Source organism: Trichomycterus rosablanca, chromosome 18 (genome assembly GCF_030014385.1).
Source record: "Trichomycterus rosablanca isolate fTriRos1 chromosome 18, fTriRos1.hap1, whole genome shotgun sequence".
NCBI classification, from domain to species: Eukaryota; Metazoa; Chordata; class Actinopteri; order Siluriformes; family Trichomycteridae; genus Trichomycterus; species Trichomycterus rosablanca.
The window spans coordinates 24,645,036-24,663,501 of NC_086005.1; the positions used below are offsets into that span (position 1 = coordinate 24,645,036).

The window sequence follows — 18,466 nt, forward strand, 5'->3', positions numbered from 1 at the left end:
GAATTGAAAGAGCTATTTGTTGCCTTAATACAGACAGCTGTGTATATAAATATTATTTTATTTCTATTAATCATTTATTTTTTGACTATTAGCATTCAGGTAAATGAGTTACGCAATGAGAAAGCTGAAAAAGTATTTATCAAATATAGTGTACATTTTTGGAAAAACAAACAGAAACTGTTACTGTTACTAATTGTTACTAATGTATGATATTAATAGGAACCTGTTAGTCTTTACTGTCTTGATCCTGACAAAAAAAATTAAAACACTATTTCTTCAATACTTCTGTTTTATGGACAGGATTGCTATATGTACAGTTGAAAACACTTTTTTAAACCTATAACCAATTATTTTTTTGTGAAGTTCTTACAAAACCAGCCCCTTCACAGTAAACATTTAAAGATCTACAATTTCATCTTGAATTATCTTGAAAATTATCTTGATGTAGCTAATCATAATATTTCTACTGTATTCTTTAACGCTGGCATGGAAAGATACATTTATGTTTCCAGATATTATTCAGGTGGTGGACCATTCTCAGCACAGTGGTGTCACTAAATCGGTCGAGGCATGATAGTATATTAGACCCACCAGTATCCACAATTAATCTAATATCGGTAAAACAGTCTTAGCGCCAAAAAACCATCTATGTAAATTATGCTCCAGGTGTTTATTCATATTGGTTCAGACTGCAACCAGACATAACTTAGCTGGTGAACACTTCTCAACACAGCAGTAAAACTGACATGGTAGTGTGTATTGCTTATGAATAAATACAAATGAATTAGCACCAATGAAAAAGGACCCCACAGAGTCACTGATATCCAGCAATTATTTGACAAGTGGGCCTTATATAGTGCTGTGAAGTAATATGAATATTAGACAAAGATAACCCAAGTAAACACAAAATGCTTTTTTAATGGTAATTTCCTTTACTGAAAAAATGCTGTTAAACATCACTTAAATACATCACTTAAAACATTACTTAAATAGAAACTTTCTGGCAATGTGAAGCAGTCTAAAATGTCTCAAACATCTAAAGAACCGCAGACCTCATTTGCCTCAGTTAAGTTCAGTGTACACAATTCCACAATAAGAAAGACACTGGGCAACAATGACATCAATGGGAGAGAGTTGCAATTCGTAATCAACGTCTGACCAAAAAGAACACAATGGCTCATCTTGCATTTGCCTAAAAACATCTAGATGACCTCAAAGACTGATGATCCAATGATGATATTCTGTGGAAGCTTAAATAAATGGAATGATCATCCATCCCAAAAGCTGCTTGTGTTGTCTTCATCATTTATTGAAATGAGTTGGAAGATGTCTACAAAGTAGAAGAAATCAGGTGAGAAGCAAAGACTTGTTTACAGCACTGTATATACATGCTTGTGTTACAGCTTTGACTATAAATGGTCTGCAAAAGTCTAGAGATGGATTGGCGCCCTATTCAGGGTATTCCTGCGTGTGCCCATTAAAACCAGTCCACTTTTTGATCCACATTGATTTGGCACAGTTTTTTTTGCGCTGGATGCCCTTCCTGACACAACCCTCCCTATTTATCCGGGCTTGGGACTGGCACTACAATGCACTGGTTTGTGCATTATAGCGGCTAGGTGCATATAGGACAACTCAGTGTCTCCAATTAGCCTAGCTGCATGTTTTTGGACTGTGGGAGGAAACGGGGAGAACATGCAAACTCAGCACAGAAAGGACCCGGACCGCCCCACCTGGGGATCGAACCCAGGACCTTCTTGCTGTGAGGCGACAGTGCTACTACCCACTTAGCCACCGTGCCGCCCTTTTATTCAGCTAATTTAACTCAAAATATTAACTTTAAGGAAAGAGAAGAAGTATTGCTAATACATTGTAATAGATAAAACTGTGAGAGAAAGCCTGCAAATCACCCTGATAACTAATGGAAGTGAATCATTTTAGCTAGTTGTGGTTAGTTTTAGATAGATAGATAACTTTATTAATCCCATAGGGAAAGTCAGAAAGTTAGTAGCTGTTAGATGCATTTATGTCAGTCAGCAACCTAGGTTGAACTTGAAGGTCAACCAGTTTAGTTAAGCATTGTATATGTCCTGTTGTGCATCTATGAAACTGAACACTATTTGCACATTTTCTGGGTTTATTTACTAAACTGGATGTATTGTCCAGTTTAAAATACCTGTTACTAAAGAGAAAACCAGTGAGATGAGTATGCAGTTCCTCGCATGATCAGAGAGAGGTGCTGTTGCTCTAGAAGAAGTCCAGCAATATTTGGTTGCGGGTTATATATTTTTATTTTCTTATTTAACGAAAGACCGAGCATTTTTCAGCTGGTTTGGATTACCTGAAGGCTTTAAACAATCAACGTGAGAACTCTAGAAACAGAATGCATTTGTTTAGAAAACTTCCTGCACATTTCTTAGGATTTGTATTTTTGATTTTATGCGGGTGGTTTACAAACTAGCTCTTAAACTTGGTAAATAGCCGCGTAGCTGGATAACGAACCGTCTCGGCTGACCGCTATTTTATGTATTTAGTCATTATTGTGTTTTTAAAACGATAATGTGATGTAAAGAGTTGGGGGAAAGTTTTCTAAACTTCTAACGTTACTCCACAAGCTCTTTAAACCTGTCGGAGCTAACTGTTAACTTTTAGCAAAACGGCTAACTAGTTGACTGAGTTTTCTGCCCCGCGTCGAGGGTTCGAGCATTTCAACTTCGGACAGAATGCAACTGATGGGTAAAAAACTGAAATAATTCTTGGTCACTTGTCAGGCGGCTCTGAATTGGACCAAGCGCTTTTATTATTTGCGTGCGGCCTGCTGGTCAGGCTTTCGCCGCCTTAAATTTGGAGCAGACGCCGCAGTGGAGCACGTTCTGTCCGGCCGCCTGTTCAACTCACACCCGCCAGCTGAGCAGCCATGGAGAGAATGGAGGTGGACCAGTGCGCAGGCGCAGCTGGAGGAAACGGGGGCGGAGCTTTACGGCGGTCCAACAGCGCCCCCATGATCACTAATGTCAGGTAGGAGATGAACATACCTGCATCAGGTAACCAAGTCTGATTGTTTATAGTGAATGTATTAGGTACACCTGCAATCCAGACAAAAACAACAACCAAGATAAGCATTTTAAAAATGCAAGTGATTGTGTGGGAATGATCTGCTGCTTCTGGGCCAGGGCAACATGCCATAATTGACTGGACCATGAATTTACTTCCACCAGAAAATACTCAAGAAAAATGTCTATTGATCAGTCTGTTGTTTAAAGTTCAAGCACAGTTGGTTTATGCAAGAAAACAAAGCACAACAGCAAGTCCTCCTCTGAATGGCTGAAAGAAACAATAACATAGTGGCCAAGTCGTCGTCTTTAAACTCCATTGCAATGCTGTGGCAAAACCTTAAATGGGCTGATAATGTTTGAAAGCCCACCAAAACAGCTACATTTAGAAGAAATTATAGGGCAAAAAAAGGGATGTATTTGGGGGGTAATGATACTAAATAGAATACAATACTTTCAACATACTTTGAGTGTAATAGTCATTCAAAATTAGACTCTAGTTGTCAAAATATGCATCACAATATAGCCACGACATTTAAGTGCCCTTGAATCTTGACTCTAATCTGGTCACTGCGACTATGTAGTATCCCAGATTCTACAACTACATCTCATTCATTGTTTATAATTCCATAGTCTATCACGGTAACTCTAATTAATTATATTTCTCTCAAATTGTCACAACAGTGACGGAATGACCGTGTTCAGCTCTAACACCTCGGCTCGGTATCGACGAAGCAGTATGTCTGTAAACCCAAGACCAGATCACAGACGGCAGGTGAGACTGAAGTATACTTTGCCGTAGTGTTGCTTCTGCTGTGTAATTCATAAGCTTTAGGTGTTTATTTATTTAAGGTTTATTACAAGACATGTTTTGAGAAACTGGCATAGTTTGCATGAGGTCTTGATTGCACTGACAGGATTGTTTTGGCTGCAGATGGACAATATGGAGCTTGCGCTTAGAGGAAGTTTTCAGAGACTAAGGTAATCAGATATGTCAGTATTTTAATCATATTTAAAATGTGACATACAGTGCATAGCCAAACTGATGTAGACACCCATCCTAACTACTGGATTTAGCTATTTTAACCATGACCATTTTTATCATGTACATAAAATCTGAAAGTTTCCTTTTTTCATACTGTTCAGTTATGGGAAAACAAAGCACAGTAAAACCCCATGATTTAAACTGGGGAAAGTTTTTTTCTGTTATAAGTGAGAAAACAGCTGCCCAACTGGAAAAATAAAATCTACGACTTTATTGCCACGGCGTCATTTGTTATTTTCTTATAACAGGACAGTTTGGGGCTGTTATCACTTACACGAGCTATCTCTTTTTTAAATAGTGCCTCCACCCCCCTACCTCCTGGAAGTCACTGGCATGAACATCTATCACAAGTGAGTATGATATACTGCCTCAGTTTCATCAGCTTTAGATAATCTTTGCTGTTTCAAAATGTTTTACTCACTTATTCTTTTCCCACTTAACAGGGTTTTCATTCCCAGGACTCTGGAGTCACGCCCAATTCTTCCCCCAGTCCTACAAGAAGATTCCGAGGGTAAGTTATCTGCTCTTATTGCATGACATAAATAATGAACAAACAGTAAATATTCAAATGTTCATATTCATGAAGAGAAGAGGCTTAATCCTCATACTTTAGTAAAATACTGTGTTTGCAGACAGAAAATTAAAAATCATGTGCATGTAAACACACATACTGTCATGTTTCTGTCCAACAATAAAGGCACATTTGTAATATTTTGGATTTTTAAAAGGGGCTCTGTGAGTTCTCCTGTGAGATGGCCAGTAGCTGCACCTCTAAAAAGAAAAGGTAAGAAATATATTTATGACTAATTTCCACATACAAACCCAATTTCCAGAAAAGTTGGGACATTTTGTAAAATGCAATCAAAACAAGAACTTGTGATTTGTTCAATCTCTGGAACCTTTATTTAACTGACAGAAGGAAAATCGTTTAATGTTTTGGCTGACCAACTTAGTATTTTGTAAATATGAACAAATTTTGTATTTGAAACCAACAACACTATTAAAAGTTTTAAAAGGGCAAAATAAATTCAAAAAGTTTATAGAATGACGTGTGTATATATAAGTTACACCACTTTATTCCACTAAACGCAGGGGAATGGGTAACTGGTGAGGGAATCATGATTGAGTATACAGTGCTTAGTCTTTGCAAGCAACTGTTCAACTGTACCCGAACACCCCGTGTTTACATTTACAAAAAAACGATCAAGCAAAGCATTGAAAATCTTTTATTTGCACTTCAGGTTCAAGAGAATTACCAAATTACTGATTGTTGTTTTTACTGCATTTTAAAAGTTTTTGGGAATGTTTTTTATAACACCATGGAACCATATTTTTTAGCATAGCAACAGTCTACATAATGTTTTGTTCTACATAATTTCAGGTGGTGTGGAATCAGATGGTCCACCTAAAAAGCTCTTTGTTGCTGGAGTTACAGATCCTGCCCATATACCTAGTTGTACTGTCAGGTGAGGTCATTGTCTAAGGAACAGTGAAATATCTGTTGAACCCCTGATCAGCTTTGGCATTGAGATCTTTTTGTTCTTGCTATTTTACATACAAATATTTTTTATAAAAATAAAGTAATTGTAATTGTAGAAAAGCATCTAAAGTTCAACAACTACTTACCATCTACTGAAAATGTAAAAATGTGAATTTTTTTGTTGAATAACACCAGGTACTTTTATTATCTTTGCTCAGGCTGTTTGAGCTACAGACTTCACTTTAATTTTATTGCTTAAGCTGATGTTTTAGCACAGATTGAATCTTACAGTGTTGTGGCTGCATTCAGTCTGATTACACCATGTGCACACAGCAAAAAAACGGTTTGGTTTAGATGATTCAAAGTTTTTTTTGTGGTTTTGCTATTTACATGGATAATTGGACACATGCTCTAAAATAAACCTGGTAAACCTTTAAAATCATTCATATTATGTAGTTTGTGCATCACTATATATAAAACACTACACAAAAAGTTTATTTTGTACTATTTTATTGTATATCTGTGCAGTGTTTCCCAGTCAGTGGACTCACCATCTGGAGCTGTACCTGTCTGTTCAAGCCCTCAGACCATCCCACTGTCTCTGTCTCCTCCCTCACTATTCACTTCTCAGCATCCCAGCATCTAGAGCAACACAGCAGAGCCTTTACTCTGACCTGTCCATCAAGTAAGGAGGACACATTTTCTGTCCTTATGCCTATCAAACCTTCTGAACTCTTGATTAATACAGTAGTCCTATTCTGAGATCTGATCTCCGTCTCATTTACTTGGTGCTCCCATGGAATGTATTCAGTTCCATGAGATTTGAAGAAAACTTTATCAAGAAGACTTTTTGACTGAAGGAAGTGAACCGAAGATAAATGATTAAGATGTGTTAATGCCAGATAAGGCATGGTGCTGCCCAGGATCATCTGACTTGTTAATAGTTTATTTGCACTGGGGCAAGGGTCTCCTTGCAAGTGTGTAACAGAAATAGAATTCCCACAATTCTAGCTGACATGTTTTGTCCTTCTTTGCTCGACTTCTAAGCAAGGCCAGAACAGCTTTTTTAACATCTGCAACCTGGTCAAGTCTTCCGAAATGTAATAATTCATATTTTCAATACGAAGTGTTAAATAGCTACAAAAATACTGGGGTTCTTAAGGTCACATCTAGGGTTATACACAGAAAACAGACATATATTGACCTTGCACCTTGGCGTACATTCTAGAAGGCTCTGGAAGTGAAGTGGTGGGATGAACCCCCTCAGGTTTGATGACTCTGGTGGAGAGTGCTGTCCGACAAACACATCTGAGCAAAAGCTCCCATAGGCTTTAAGCTGAATTGGGATTTGGTGGCTGTGCACGCATTTATCATTCTGCTTGTCATCAAACCATTTTTTAACCCTTGTAATTGGGCCATTGTCATGCCAAAAGAAAACACTTCCCCTTTCAGAATGGAAATGTTCCATTGTGTTGGTGATGAATCAAAACCATTATAGTGATTTACACCTACCGATCATTTGCAAGGGTGTCCAATATTATCCATGATTATATTATATAATATAATCCTTCTTTTTCTTTTAACCCATGTGAATAAAGGACAAACTACACGCACACTAGATGACTGTGTACATAATTATGACAAAAATAGCAATTAATGCATAAAGTGTTAGACATTATACTTAATAGTTAATATTATTTTATGAGTGGGATCATTGCTATGCTTTGCTTGTTTGGTTGGTTTACCCAAGTGCATAAGTAAGAATGTACTGACAAGTGGATGTACAGTATTGCTGATTGCAGACAAATGCTTTAATGACTTTAAGCATGACTAGGACTGTGGTAGAAAATGCACAGCACATACAGTGCAGGAACAAAGTCCACAATATTAGGTACCCCTGTCTGGGGTAGAGTAAAAATACTTAGCTTTTTTTGTGTAAAGCATTAATAAAAGACCTAACCTGTTTGACTAAATGCATATAGACACAATGTCCACAATCGGTTGTACAATCAAAATAGATATAGGCTTAATGGCACCAATTTGGGGAATGATCTTTCTTGTTTTAGCTTACTGATACATGGTTTGATGAGTTTGGTGTGAAGAAACTTCAGTGACCTGCACAAAACCTTGACCTGACCACGCTGTGGTTTTTTAATAGAAAATCCAACAGGTCCATGGGCAGATGTCCAAATACTGTTGAGTATTGAGAGGGTAAAAAAGCCCCAAAAGCTTATGCCATATATGTTTTAAATACATTTACATACACCAGCTCACTTCTGCTGAGAGCTTGAACTCTCAAGTTTAATTTTCAAATGTGCTTTTAACCTGGCTGGGTGACCAAAAGGCACAACTGACCCTCGACAGGTTTTCCCAGTATTCGTACAGCAATGTCCATTCTGCTGAGTGGTGGGTGATTCACAGGGTTGCAAGGCATGACTCTCTGTATGCAATATGGCGATCTACCTTGACCTGCCAGTTGCAGACTCTCACAATCAGAAATTGGAAAAGACTTGGAGTAGAAGAAATAGACAAATATAATTTAAATCAGACACAATCTGTTGTTTTACTTGATAGTGGGAGTAAAAAGTCGGCTTTGTGCACTTGTTCCTGCACTAAACATGTGAATTTTAGTCAGAAATACTGGCTCGTGTTACATTTCAGACTTCCTAGAAGCTAAATTGTGCCCTTACACTTTAACTCAAGGTCCATTGCTGTAAGGAACTTGATTTTTGTCATAGGCTTTTCCACATAATTAAGCTTTATTGCTGGTACAATGAAATGCCTTGTTAAGTAATTCCAAAGATACTTGCACATATTGTCACTTAAAGTTTCCAGTTGTATGTGTATATGCTTAAAGAATAAAACCAATGAATATCCATGCTGGGTCTTCAGAATGAAAGTGCAATATAGATTTAAATACATTACAGAACAGGACTCTGAAGACTCTAATTCGTTTAAAACATTCTGTGGCTTCTGTCATTTTCTTCATATATAGCTTCGATCAGTTGAATGAAAATGTTATTTATGGAATTTAGAAATACAAACCCCCATTTCCTGGTAACAGTGGGACATTTTGTGAAATGCAAAAAAATGACAGTGATTTGATGATTTTCTTAAACTTTTTGTGCCATTTAACTGACAAAAGCACAAAGAGAAGATCTCCAATGTGTTCACTGACCAACTTAATTGTATTTTGTAAATAAAAACAGAAGAGGTTGATTAAATATTGACACCACATCATTTGAAAGTATTTCACAATAATGAGGTGAATTGGTAACAGGTGAGGGAATCATGATTGGGTATAAAAGGAGGATCCACCAGAGGATCGGTCCTTGCAAGCAAAGATGTGTCGCGGCTCATCACAGAACTGTCAAGCTCAACAAGACTTGCAAAATACAATTCAATTGCTCAGTGAAATTATTGTAAATCTTTGTACTTTGGTCAAATAAATAAAACTTCTCGTTTTTTTGCATTGCAAAAAACATCCCAACGTTACCAGAAGTGCTTTGTAGTTTAGTTTAGAATATGTTCTCCAGCGATCTTAAGTAAACTATGTTTAAGTATCACTTGAAAAAAAAAACAATTCTGTTTATATTTTCTTTAAATGTGTAGATTTTATTATTGTTCTTTATTTTTGTCACTTCAGTGGGAAAAGTCGCTCTGATTTACATCCTATCCAATTCTTTAAAAAGGGTGAAGGAAAAGTGTTAAAAATTTATCAGTAACTGTTACAAAACCAACATCATCAAGGCCAGAATCTATATTGATTCCTCTGTAAAATGACGTACAACAGCTCTTGCCTCTTGTTGAGATGTAAATATACTTTAGCTGCCATAAAGAAATAAGGAAGATGTATTTTTCTGAGACTGAATAAAACAGAGGTAATAAATATTCATTCCCTTTGAGTATTGCATACTGTATCATGACATTTTTCATTTCTTACAGATTAAGTGTTGTAGCCTTTGAATTTGTATTTTACATTGTATATATTCAAGAAAATAAAATACTGTATAGACAATGTGTTTTATTTGTTGTGTGTATTTCAGCGCAAATGATCCGAAAGCCTTTTCATGCACAGTTAATACGACAAGTAATTGTCATTTTCACTTTCTATATGGCTTTAGTTGTTGTTTTTACTAATCATTTCCCTTTTATTGCAATGCATTTTATTGCATGGGCAGGTTGCACAGTGAAACACTGTGACCAAGACAGGAACATCCGGGACAAGGCATCAATCCATCACCAGGCTTCAGCCAATCGTAACTGTGCAGATGCCCGGCTGGCCGATAGCACCGCTATGTTGAATAGAAACTGTACACTTAAAACTTAATATTGTAGTTGAAATGCTGTATAATACCCTAGCAGAAAATTTTTATTGTTCCTGGTCTATTGTTTCAGACCAGAAACAATAACATTGATGCATCTAAATGAAGCATTAATTTAACGCTTATTTGGAAAGTCTGAGAACTGTACAATGTTGTACCCTGCAGCATCCATGATAAAGTTCATTCTAAACAGTAAAATGTCCTGGTTTTTAAAACAGTGGATTGGAAAATTGACCCCCAACTTTATTTAACTCCAGCTTATGAATCATGAATCAAGTAATTATGTATGTATGTGTTGAATTAAGTAACATCAGTGAGTGATTATTTCCAGGTACAGAAATCCAGATCAAAGTTTTCTGCGGTACACTTCTGTTTCAGTCAACATAAACACAGAGTCTTTTAAATAGTTCATGTACAATGTGTCATCACCGGGAGAGCAGAGGCAGGTCACTGGAGTTCATTATAAGGCTGGAATCCAAACTGAGGCACTCTAGAGAAACAGAATCAAAAATACAGTGTCAAATACTTACATCCAATAACACATGTACAGTTTATCAGCATACAGTTGTTTATCAGCAAACTATCCTACCCTGATCAAAGTTTGGCTTTTTGTTAGATCCCTCTCCAAGTCCTTCCATATCCACCAAGTCACTATTGACATCAGAGTCATTCAGTGCACTGAGCGTCACGTCTGAATAAGAGAACCAGTCAAATCATTAGTTTGTCCTGCAAGAAATCAACACAACCTAAATAAGGTTACGCTTCATTTCCAAAATTTACCTGCAGTCTTTGACTTTTTTATTGTGGGTTGTAATGTGGAAGGTCTATGCAGCCCTGTTTTCATAACAGCTTGAGAGGTTGGAGCCAGGCCAGGTTTCTTCACAGATTTTTGTGGTGACTCGGATGCAAGAGGAACTCCGCTATCATCATAAAGCTTCCTCTTTACTGTGGTCTTGATTTGGGAACTTAAAAAGGAGAGAACAGAGAAGGGTTTTAAAAGGCTTGTTATATGGTTTGTAATTCTATGTTTTTCATCTAGATCAGTTAAACTTTTTTAACAAGTCACAACACATCACATAAAATAATTGCAAAAAACATATTTTAATAAATGTTTGGCACGAGACAGAAGACAAATCAATAAGACAAAATTACACTGTGCGCTCCTTAATGACTGAACTTATATTGTTCAAATCATTTCCGAAGCGGCTCACGGCTGAACGCAGCATCTCAATTTCAGTGTCTGTCCATTTGGCCCTGCAGAGAGGTGTGAGGAAAAACAGAAGACAGAAAAAATTATCAAGTCTTACTCAGACACCAATATCGTTTTGTCATCACTGGGTGCAATGCAAAAACACACTGGCAATCCCCCTTCCCAAGCACCACTAGAGGTTCAAACCCTGGATCGCAGGTATAGTGGGCTAGACTAATTTACCACTACATGAGCCGAGTACCTGGTTTAATGTATTCAAGCAAATTACATTAATACTGTCCTAACATGTTCTTATTTTGCTAAACATGAGTGACTGCAGCTTTGGAAAAACATTTTCTAAAGCTTCAACATCTTGAAGCATGACATATTGTTCTAGGTTTGGCATTTGTCTAGAGTATGCCTTGGGTTGGGATGCTTTTTTGAATGATAAAAGAGCACCAGGCCTTATCCATTCAAACTAAGTGCTCAAACTTACTAATAATTAATCAGAAAAAGGAAAAGTGTGCGGTCATGTTTCAAAATCTGATAGAAAACATTTCCAAAAAAGTATGAGCCCTATATGAATACCCAGTGTTTGGGAATGAAATGGATGTGGTGTGGTGATAATATTGCAAGTAAACAAGTTTGGCTGGAACAAGGGCAGTTGTAGACTAGCGGTTGAGGAACTGGACTGGTAATCAAAAGGTCGCTGGTTCAAGCCCCACCACTGCCCAGGTTGTCACTGTTGGGCCCTTGAGCAAGGCCCTTAACAAATTACTGTACTGTAATTTGTAAATTGTAACTTGTAACTGTGTAATTTGTAAAGTACTGTGACACTGCAATTTCCTTCGGGATCAATAAAGTGTTATCTTATCTTATCTAACCCTCACTTGCTTAGACAGTATACTGTAACAGTACTGTAAGTCACCTTGGATTAAAGCAACAGCTAAATGCTGAAAATGTAATGTAAATGTAATAATGTCATGCATATAATTTGGAAGTGGTTTAAGTAGCTGATAAAATGGTCATTAAGTGTACCTAGTGGATGGTGAGTGTATGTTTCATATGTGCCTTTTACTCTGCTTTTAATGCACTTTGAATGAATTAGATCTGTGTATGAAATAGATGAAACAGAGGGTTTTATTTACCCTGCAGGAGAGGAATCTGCTACAGGATGCAGCTGCATCGTCAGTTCACCCAGTTTAGTGAAGGCAGAACCTGCAGCCGAGAAGATTTCACCCACCTAATGAAACATGAACCAAATTAATTAATCATGATCCCTAGATATATTTATTATGTATTAAATAGGATAACGTGTTCTGACCTTGGCGGAAGATGAAGTCATTTTGCTATTACGCTTTTAAGTTTACTGTGACAAAAACACAAACAATACTCACTGCTGCTAGCACCGTTAACCAGCTTACTACCTAACTAAATACTCAACGAATAAATAAAAACTGTGGAAATTTTGCTCACTTCTAACATGCAGAGGTGTAATAACAGGGTAAACAAATAAATTATATTAGTTATTGTATATATTCCATTCAAAATGTGTACTGTACTTTCTCAACAGTTAGCAGAGCTGCTAACCGCGCTAACACGCACGCGCGTTCCTGGATTCCTGGATGTACGTGATTGGTCAAAAGCCGAATAGAAACGAAGCGAGCTGTTCGATTCAAGAAATTAGGAGTCGAATCCGATTCTGAGTCAAAAGCGTTGGGATTTGTTTGAGACGAGACCGTATTTTTGAATCATTCAAGCCACAACACTGTCCAAAACCACTCTCATTTAAGACTGCACCTAGACATGTACCTCAGAGTTGATGTTTCTGTAACTTAAAAAGTCTAATTTTATATTTAACTTCATCATCTTGTCGTTTAGAAAGATCCATCTGTGAGGCAACGATAACTGAATCATCTTTTAAACGTCTTATTAGAGCCGAAACGATTCAGAATCGACTCCTGGTTTCCAATGCCTGGAATCTGAGAATCGACGAATCGACTTTCAGTGGGATCGAAGCCCAGGCCTACTGGCGACCATTACAGCGTATTGGAGGATTTCAGATATCATTCGTTATAGAATATCTAATAGTTTAATATTTTTGTTATCGAATATTCGGTGACAATGCCTTCTCTGTTATTCTGTGGCCCCAAACTGGCCGCGTGTGGAATTGTGCTGAGCATTTGGGGAGTTGTAATGCTGGTAAGAGCTGTTATGAGATGTATGACATTGCTAGCTCCTACGCTAGCTGAAAATAATAGCAACTGCTATTTATCATAATAATTGCTGGTATATATCGGTAGTTTATACACACGACTATGATCATGTTTATCTTGTTTATCGTTAAAGCATGAATTGTGTAAATAAAACGCTAACAATTTGGGTTATTCATTCACACAGGCGATGCTGGGGATCTTCTTCAGTGCAAAATCTGCTGTGCTGATTGAGGATGTTCCCTTCACTGAGGAAGACATCCGTAATGAGTGAGTAGCTATAAAACTGCACTGCGGAGGATAAATACAGTATTATTGTTTATTAAATTGGTTGATATTTTGCTGTGCTTTGCAGTGCACTCGATACACATTGATAATTAATTATTAAAGGTGCAAACAGTAGAAATTTGACTCTAGTGGGTACCAGATGAACATCAGCAGGTCGTGTTTTCACATGCAAGACAGAAATGGATGCAACCGGTTTAAATTTCCTTTCCTCCATACCTTTACATGATTCCAAGTCTTCCCTTTAACTACCCAAGTGAAGTAAGGATGTGGAAAAACGAGGACACTGGTGCCTTGGTTGAAGTATGGCAAAAAATATTTGGACACTTGACCATGAGCTTGTTGGACATCCCATTTCAAAAACACTTGGCTTTAAAATAGTGGGACCTCTATGCGATCTTCTTAGCTGTAACAACAGCCACTCTTTTAAAAAGGCTTCTCACAAGACTTTGAAGTATGTCTGTGGGAATTTGTGCCCGTTCAGTCAAAAGATAATTTGTATGGCTGGGCACTCATGTTCCAGTTCATTCCAGCAGTAATTAGTGGGGCTTTCTTTAACCAAGCTTTTCTTCATGTCTTCATAAACCTTGCTTTGTGTCACAGTCATGCTGGAACTGGAAAGGGCCTTCCTTAAACTGTTGCTGCAAAGCTGGAAGCATATAATTTCATATATGTAATTGATATAATGTAATTGATTGTGATTAAGTGAAGCGCTTTTTAAGCAAACAAGTCTTGCTTAGTGTTATTATGATTATTTTATTGCTTTAAACAATTTGATTTAACAATTGTGTCTTTGTGTTTGCACATGGTTCCTTATTTGCTAGTACACCTTGTTATACACTTGTCTGTCCTTAGATGATGTATATTACCCAGATTACTTGTTGAGGTTGAACAATTAATATAAAAAAGCTGCAAAAGATAGATAGAATTCTTACATGTATTGCACAGAATCAATGGACTGATCTGTACTTAAAGTGACACTGGGATTCATTCTTGTCTTCTTTTCCACAGTAAAAATCCACCCCAGGCGATCTACAGTCTGTATAACCAAGTGGCCATTAACTGCTTCATTGCAGCTTCCGTCTACGTTGGGGTTGGTGCGGTTTCCTTGTGCCAGGTCCGTCTAAACAAGCGCCAAGAGTACATGGTGACATAAGCTGAAGATTTTAAGCAATCCATCAAATCTTCCGATTATTTATTTGCAGTTTATTTATGGAATAGATAATTATTTATTATATTTGATTATTCCAACCAACCAACCGACATCCTGACCAACAGAAAAACCTGTGGTGTGTTCTCATGCATGGTTGTAATGATGCACTGTTTTTTTTTTTTTTAGTTTCACATTCCAAAAGAAGACTTTGGGGGAAGGTGGGTGGGGGATAAAAAGCAACTGGTAGTGATAAATTACTGTACATTGTAATATTAAACATGGTAGTGTTGGTCTGGATGCTTCCTTGTTTAGTAACTTGTGGCTTTTGTTTATTGAGAGTAAAGTGCAGTATTTAAATCTGTGGTATGTAACTTTAGGTAATAAAAACACCATTTCAACCAATGTAACACTGCTGTGGAATATCATGCTGTGTGGTATCATGTGACTGATTTACAAAATAAGCAGTTGTTTCGCTATAGCAGGCCAATAACTTGAATCAACAACTTCATCTGATCTACTATTAAAGTTACATACTGGAGCTTTGATAAACTGTTAGTTTTTGCTGTCATGTCTTAAATTTAATTGTGTACCTTTTAATGAATGTGGCACAGTAGTAATACTATAGTAATACTATATGTGAATGTGATGGATATTAACTTTACCTGATTAATATGACAAAATAAAAGACCAGTCATTTCGACTGAAAATAAATTTTTATTCTTTTATTTGTAACAAAAAAGCAAAGCAACTATTAAATTATTTTCTTTACACAGTGTGTTGCTGTATTTAACTTAGAAAAAGCTGCATTTTATTTCAGAGAATGATCCACTGTGGTGATCCTTAAACACAAGAGCAGCCAAAAGATATAAAAAATTACAGCAATACTAATTGTAACTATTTCTTCAATGGTCTGTAGGCAAAAATAATATTTTTATCAAGCAAATGTCTTTATAAAGACTTTCCTGGTTTGTAGACTTAATAAAAACGAGTATAATTCACACCCCATTATTCAACATGTATGATGTGCTATCCTGCTATATTTATCAAAAACGTATAGCTGGGGGTCATGTCTGGGGGTCAAGCATCATCTCACAGGTCCGTCTCAGTTCTCCCAGCTTGATGCGGGCGTATTCTGCTCGGTTCAGCGCCATTTGGCAGTCCTTTCTGGCTGAGTATGTTGAACCTTCATGAGGCTGCCCAGTTGCCACCTTTACTCAAATGGAAAACACAAAACTCAGCACACACTACAACTGGACAAGTTTAAATTACTCTGCTAATATCACAGCAAAGTGTTAAATTCCTTCCTGGCCTGCAAGTCCTTCTTTATCTAGTGTGAAGTATTAATACATACAATACAAGTGGTGTTAGGAGTGTAAATGTACACATAAAAAATTATATTTAAAGAGTACTTAAAGTTTCTTAATGTTTATAAGACATCTAGTCTGATACGGGCTGTAAATGACTGCCGACCACTTTTTCCTGGCCAGTGCCACGCTTGGTCTGGGCGCAGGGCAGAAACAGGCCACCCTTCCCCCTCTCAAATCATGTCTGCGTAGACGCCCCTTCGGCCAATAGCACCACTGACATCTTAGTGGTAGTGGGGTAACAAAATAGACTGCTGAACCACCCGAGTGCCGCTGTTTATGACATCCTCTAAAGCAGTGGTTCTAAAGTACATTAGTTAGCACACAACAGTAGCCAAAAGACATTTTAAGTATTGTAAGATATCCATCGTAACATTTTTGCCTCATTACTCCTGCAAAAAATCAATGAGTATTGAATATTTATCGCAGCAGAAGGATAAAGAAGCATACCAACCTGGGTAAGATAGCGGATCTGAGAGCTGAGTTCATTCTCCACTCTGTTAATTGAGGTCTGAAACTGGTTAAGCTGGCGATCTAATAAGCTCGCATTTTGCTTTTCCTTTGACAATTCCAGCACTATGGTTCCTAAATAAAGAACAATCAAGTCAAGGAAAGTCAGATTCTTCAACACCAAACTCACCAACACATTTCTTCATAGACCTCACACAGAGCCACACTGAAAGTTACTTAAATCTAGTATGTTTGTTAATACAGAATGCACAGCTGTACACTTCAATCTGTCCACCTGTTAGCAATAGTTGTGGCTGTATTTATTGTTTGAAAGGGATGTCCATGTTCTTTTGCCTATATGTACAATTTTAGTAAAACTCCTAACAAGAGTTAAATGTGGAGACAAATACCTGCAGACTGCAGAACAACTGCAATCTCCTTCTCTACTTCCTCCAGTGCTTTCAACCGGTCAGTAGCCATCCTGCAGGTTACTTTTGTCTCATCTACAGAACACACAAAGAAAAAATCTTACCATGATCAAGTTTGCTTGTTTGTTTTATTAGGATGTTAATGTCATGTTTTACACCTTGGTTACATTCATGACAGGAACGGTAGTTACTCATTACACAAGGTTCATCAGTTCACAAGGTTATATAGAGCACAGTCATGGACAATTTAGTTTCTCTAATTTACCTCACTTGTATGTCTTTGGACTGTGGGAGGAAACCGGAGCACCCGGAGGAAACCCACGCAGACATGGGGAGAACATGCAAACTCCACACAGAAAGGACAAGGACCACCCCACCTGGGGATCAAACCCAGGACCTTCTTGCAATGAGGTGACAGTGCTGCCCACTTAGCCACCGTGCCGCCACACCATGATCAAGTAAACACCAGGATTATCCATCCATTTTATCTCACTGTTTAAGTGGAGAACTGTGTATATTTAATAATCAATTTTTTGCTAAATGATGACGTAACAATTTGTACTTAGTGATGAAAACATTAAAATTCAAGATCAAATAATAATTACCTAAAAATATGACTGAATCTACAACTGAATCGGGCGGCACGGTGGCTTAGTGGGTAACACTGTCGCCTCACAGCAAGAAGGTCCTGGGTTCGATCCCCAGGTGGAGCGATCCGGGTTCTTTCTGTGTGGAGTTTGCATGTTCTCCCCGTGTCTACGTGGGTTTCCTCCGGAAGCTCCGGTTTCCTCCCACAGTCCGAAAACATGCAAGTGTATCTTGAATCTTGTGTAACGAGTAATTAACTTTGCTGTCATGAGTGTAACCAAAGTGTGTCATCAACATAAATTAGTACAGTATAAATTAGTACAGTATATGTGAACAACTTTACATTTTACAGGGTGAAAACAAACCCATGCAATCACCTTCTTATAATCACTAATTGTAACACCAATGCTACTATATTTTTGTTTCATTAAAAAACGAGATATATAAATAGAAGTGCAATTAGTTAAACAGCAGTAGTTTTACATAAACAGTGTAATATTATTAAAACAAGTACTCACTTCTACTTCGGGCTTATAACAAAGCAACACACGATTCTACTGATTCAGTGACGGCAAGCAGAATGGGACATGCTCCTGTTTATCCAAAACGAGAAAACGTTGGCGTTGCCAGATAAGCAAATTTACCCCCTTTAGTGGCGCGCGATCCTGCAAAATTTGGTATGGATCCTATACCAAGTAAATACAGGGCCAGTATCGCCGATATGAGTACGGATACTTTTTACTTATAAAAGCAGTTTGTTTACTTTCGTGTAGGAGAGAGCAGTGTCATGATTTATGAGTAAACGCAGTGATTTCTGTTTCTATAAGCACTCTGTATTTATAATGTAGTTAGCATCTACCAGAAGTGCAAATTGTAGCATTGTGCAAAAAACA

At 37.5% G+C, this 18,466-nt stretch overlaps 4 protein-coding genes across 4 annotated transcripts; 2 read left to right on the forward strand and 2 right to left on the reverse strand.

The window, feature by feature from the left end:
- Window positions 1–2,281: 2,281 nt before the first annotated feature.
- On the forward strand, window positions 2,282–9,596 carry LOC134332515 (P2R1A-PPP2R2A-interacting phosphatase regulator 1). The gene is made up of 8 exons (XM_063014188.1): window positions 2,282–3,018; window positions 3,738–3,828; window positions 3,988–4,034; window positions 4,397–4,448; window positions 4,542–4,609; window positions 4,827–4,882; window positions 5,480–5,564; window positions 6,107–9,596. Exons 1-8 carry the CDS (start codon window positions 2,918–2,920, stop codon window positions 6,222–6,224), a joined length of 618 nt encoding a protein of 205 aa, XP_062870258.1. The 5' UTR covers window positions 2,282–2,917; the 3' UTR covers window positions 6,225–9,596.
- A 529-nt stretch (window positions 9,597–10,125) lies between these two features.
- On the reverse strand, window positions 10,126–12,544 carry c18h17orf49 (chromosome 18 C17orf49 homolog). The gene is made up of 6 exons (XM_063014190.1): window positions 12,417–12,544; window positions 12,241–12,335; window positions 11,056–11,157; window positions 10,684–10,868; window positions 10,493–10,594; window positions 10,126–10,393 (listed from the first exon to the last, which is right to left on the reverse strand). The coding sequence occupies exons 1-6, from the start codon at window positions 12,435–12,437 to the stop codon at window positions 10,329–10,331; spliced, it is 570 nt and encodes a 189-aa protein (XP_062870260.1). The 5' UTR covers window positions 12,438–12,544; the 3' UTR covers window positions 10,126–10,328.
- Window positions 12,545–13,113: 569 nt separating this feature from the next.
- Window positions 13,114–15,150, forward strand: rnasekb (ribonuclease, RNase K b). The gene is made up of 3 exons (XM_063013866.1): window positions 13,114–13,294; window positions 13,493–13,575; window positions 14,602–15,150. The coding sequence occupies exons 1-3, from the start codon at window positions 13,217–13,219 to the stop codon at window positions 14,744–14,746; spliced, it is 306 nt and encodes a 101-aa protein (XP_062869936.1). The 5' UTR covers window positions 13,114–13,216; the 3' UTR covers window positions 14,747–15,150.
- Window positions 15,151–15,437: 287 nt separating this feature from the next.
- On the reverse strand, window positions 15,438–18,147 carry med11 (mediator complex subunit 11). The gene is made up of 4 exons (XM_063013865.1): window positions 18,092–18,147; window positions 16,968–17,060; window positions 16,562–16,692; window positions 15,438–15,951 (listed from the first exon to the last, which is right to left on the reverse strand). The coding sequence occupies exons 2-4, from the start codon at window positions 17,035–17,037 to the stop codon at window positions 15,808–15,810; spliced, it is 345 nt and encodes a 114-aa protein (XP_062869935.1). The 5' UTR covers window positions 17,038–17,060; window positions 18,092–18,147; the 3' UTR covers window positions 15,438–15,807.
- Between the last annotated feature and the right edge of the window lie 319 nt (window positions 18,148–18,466).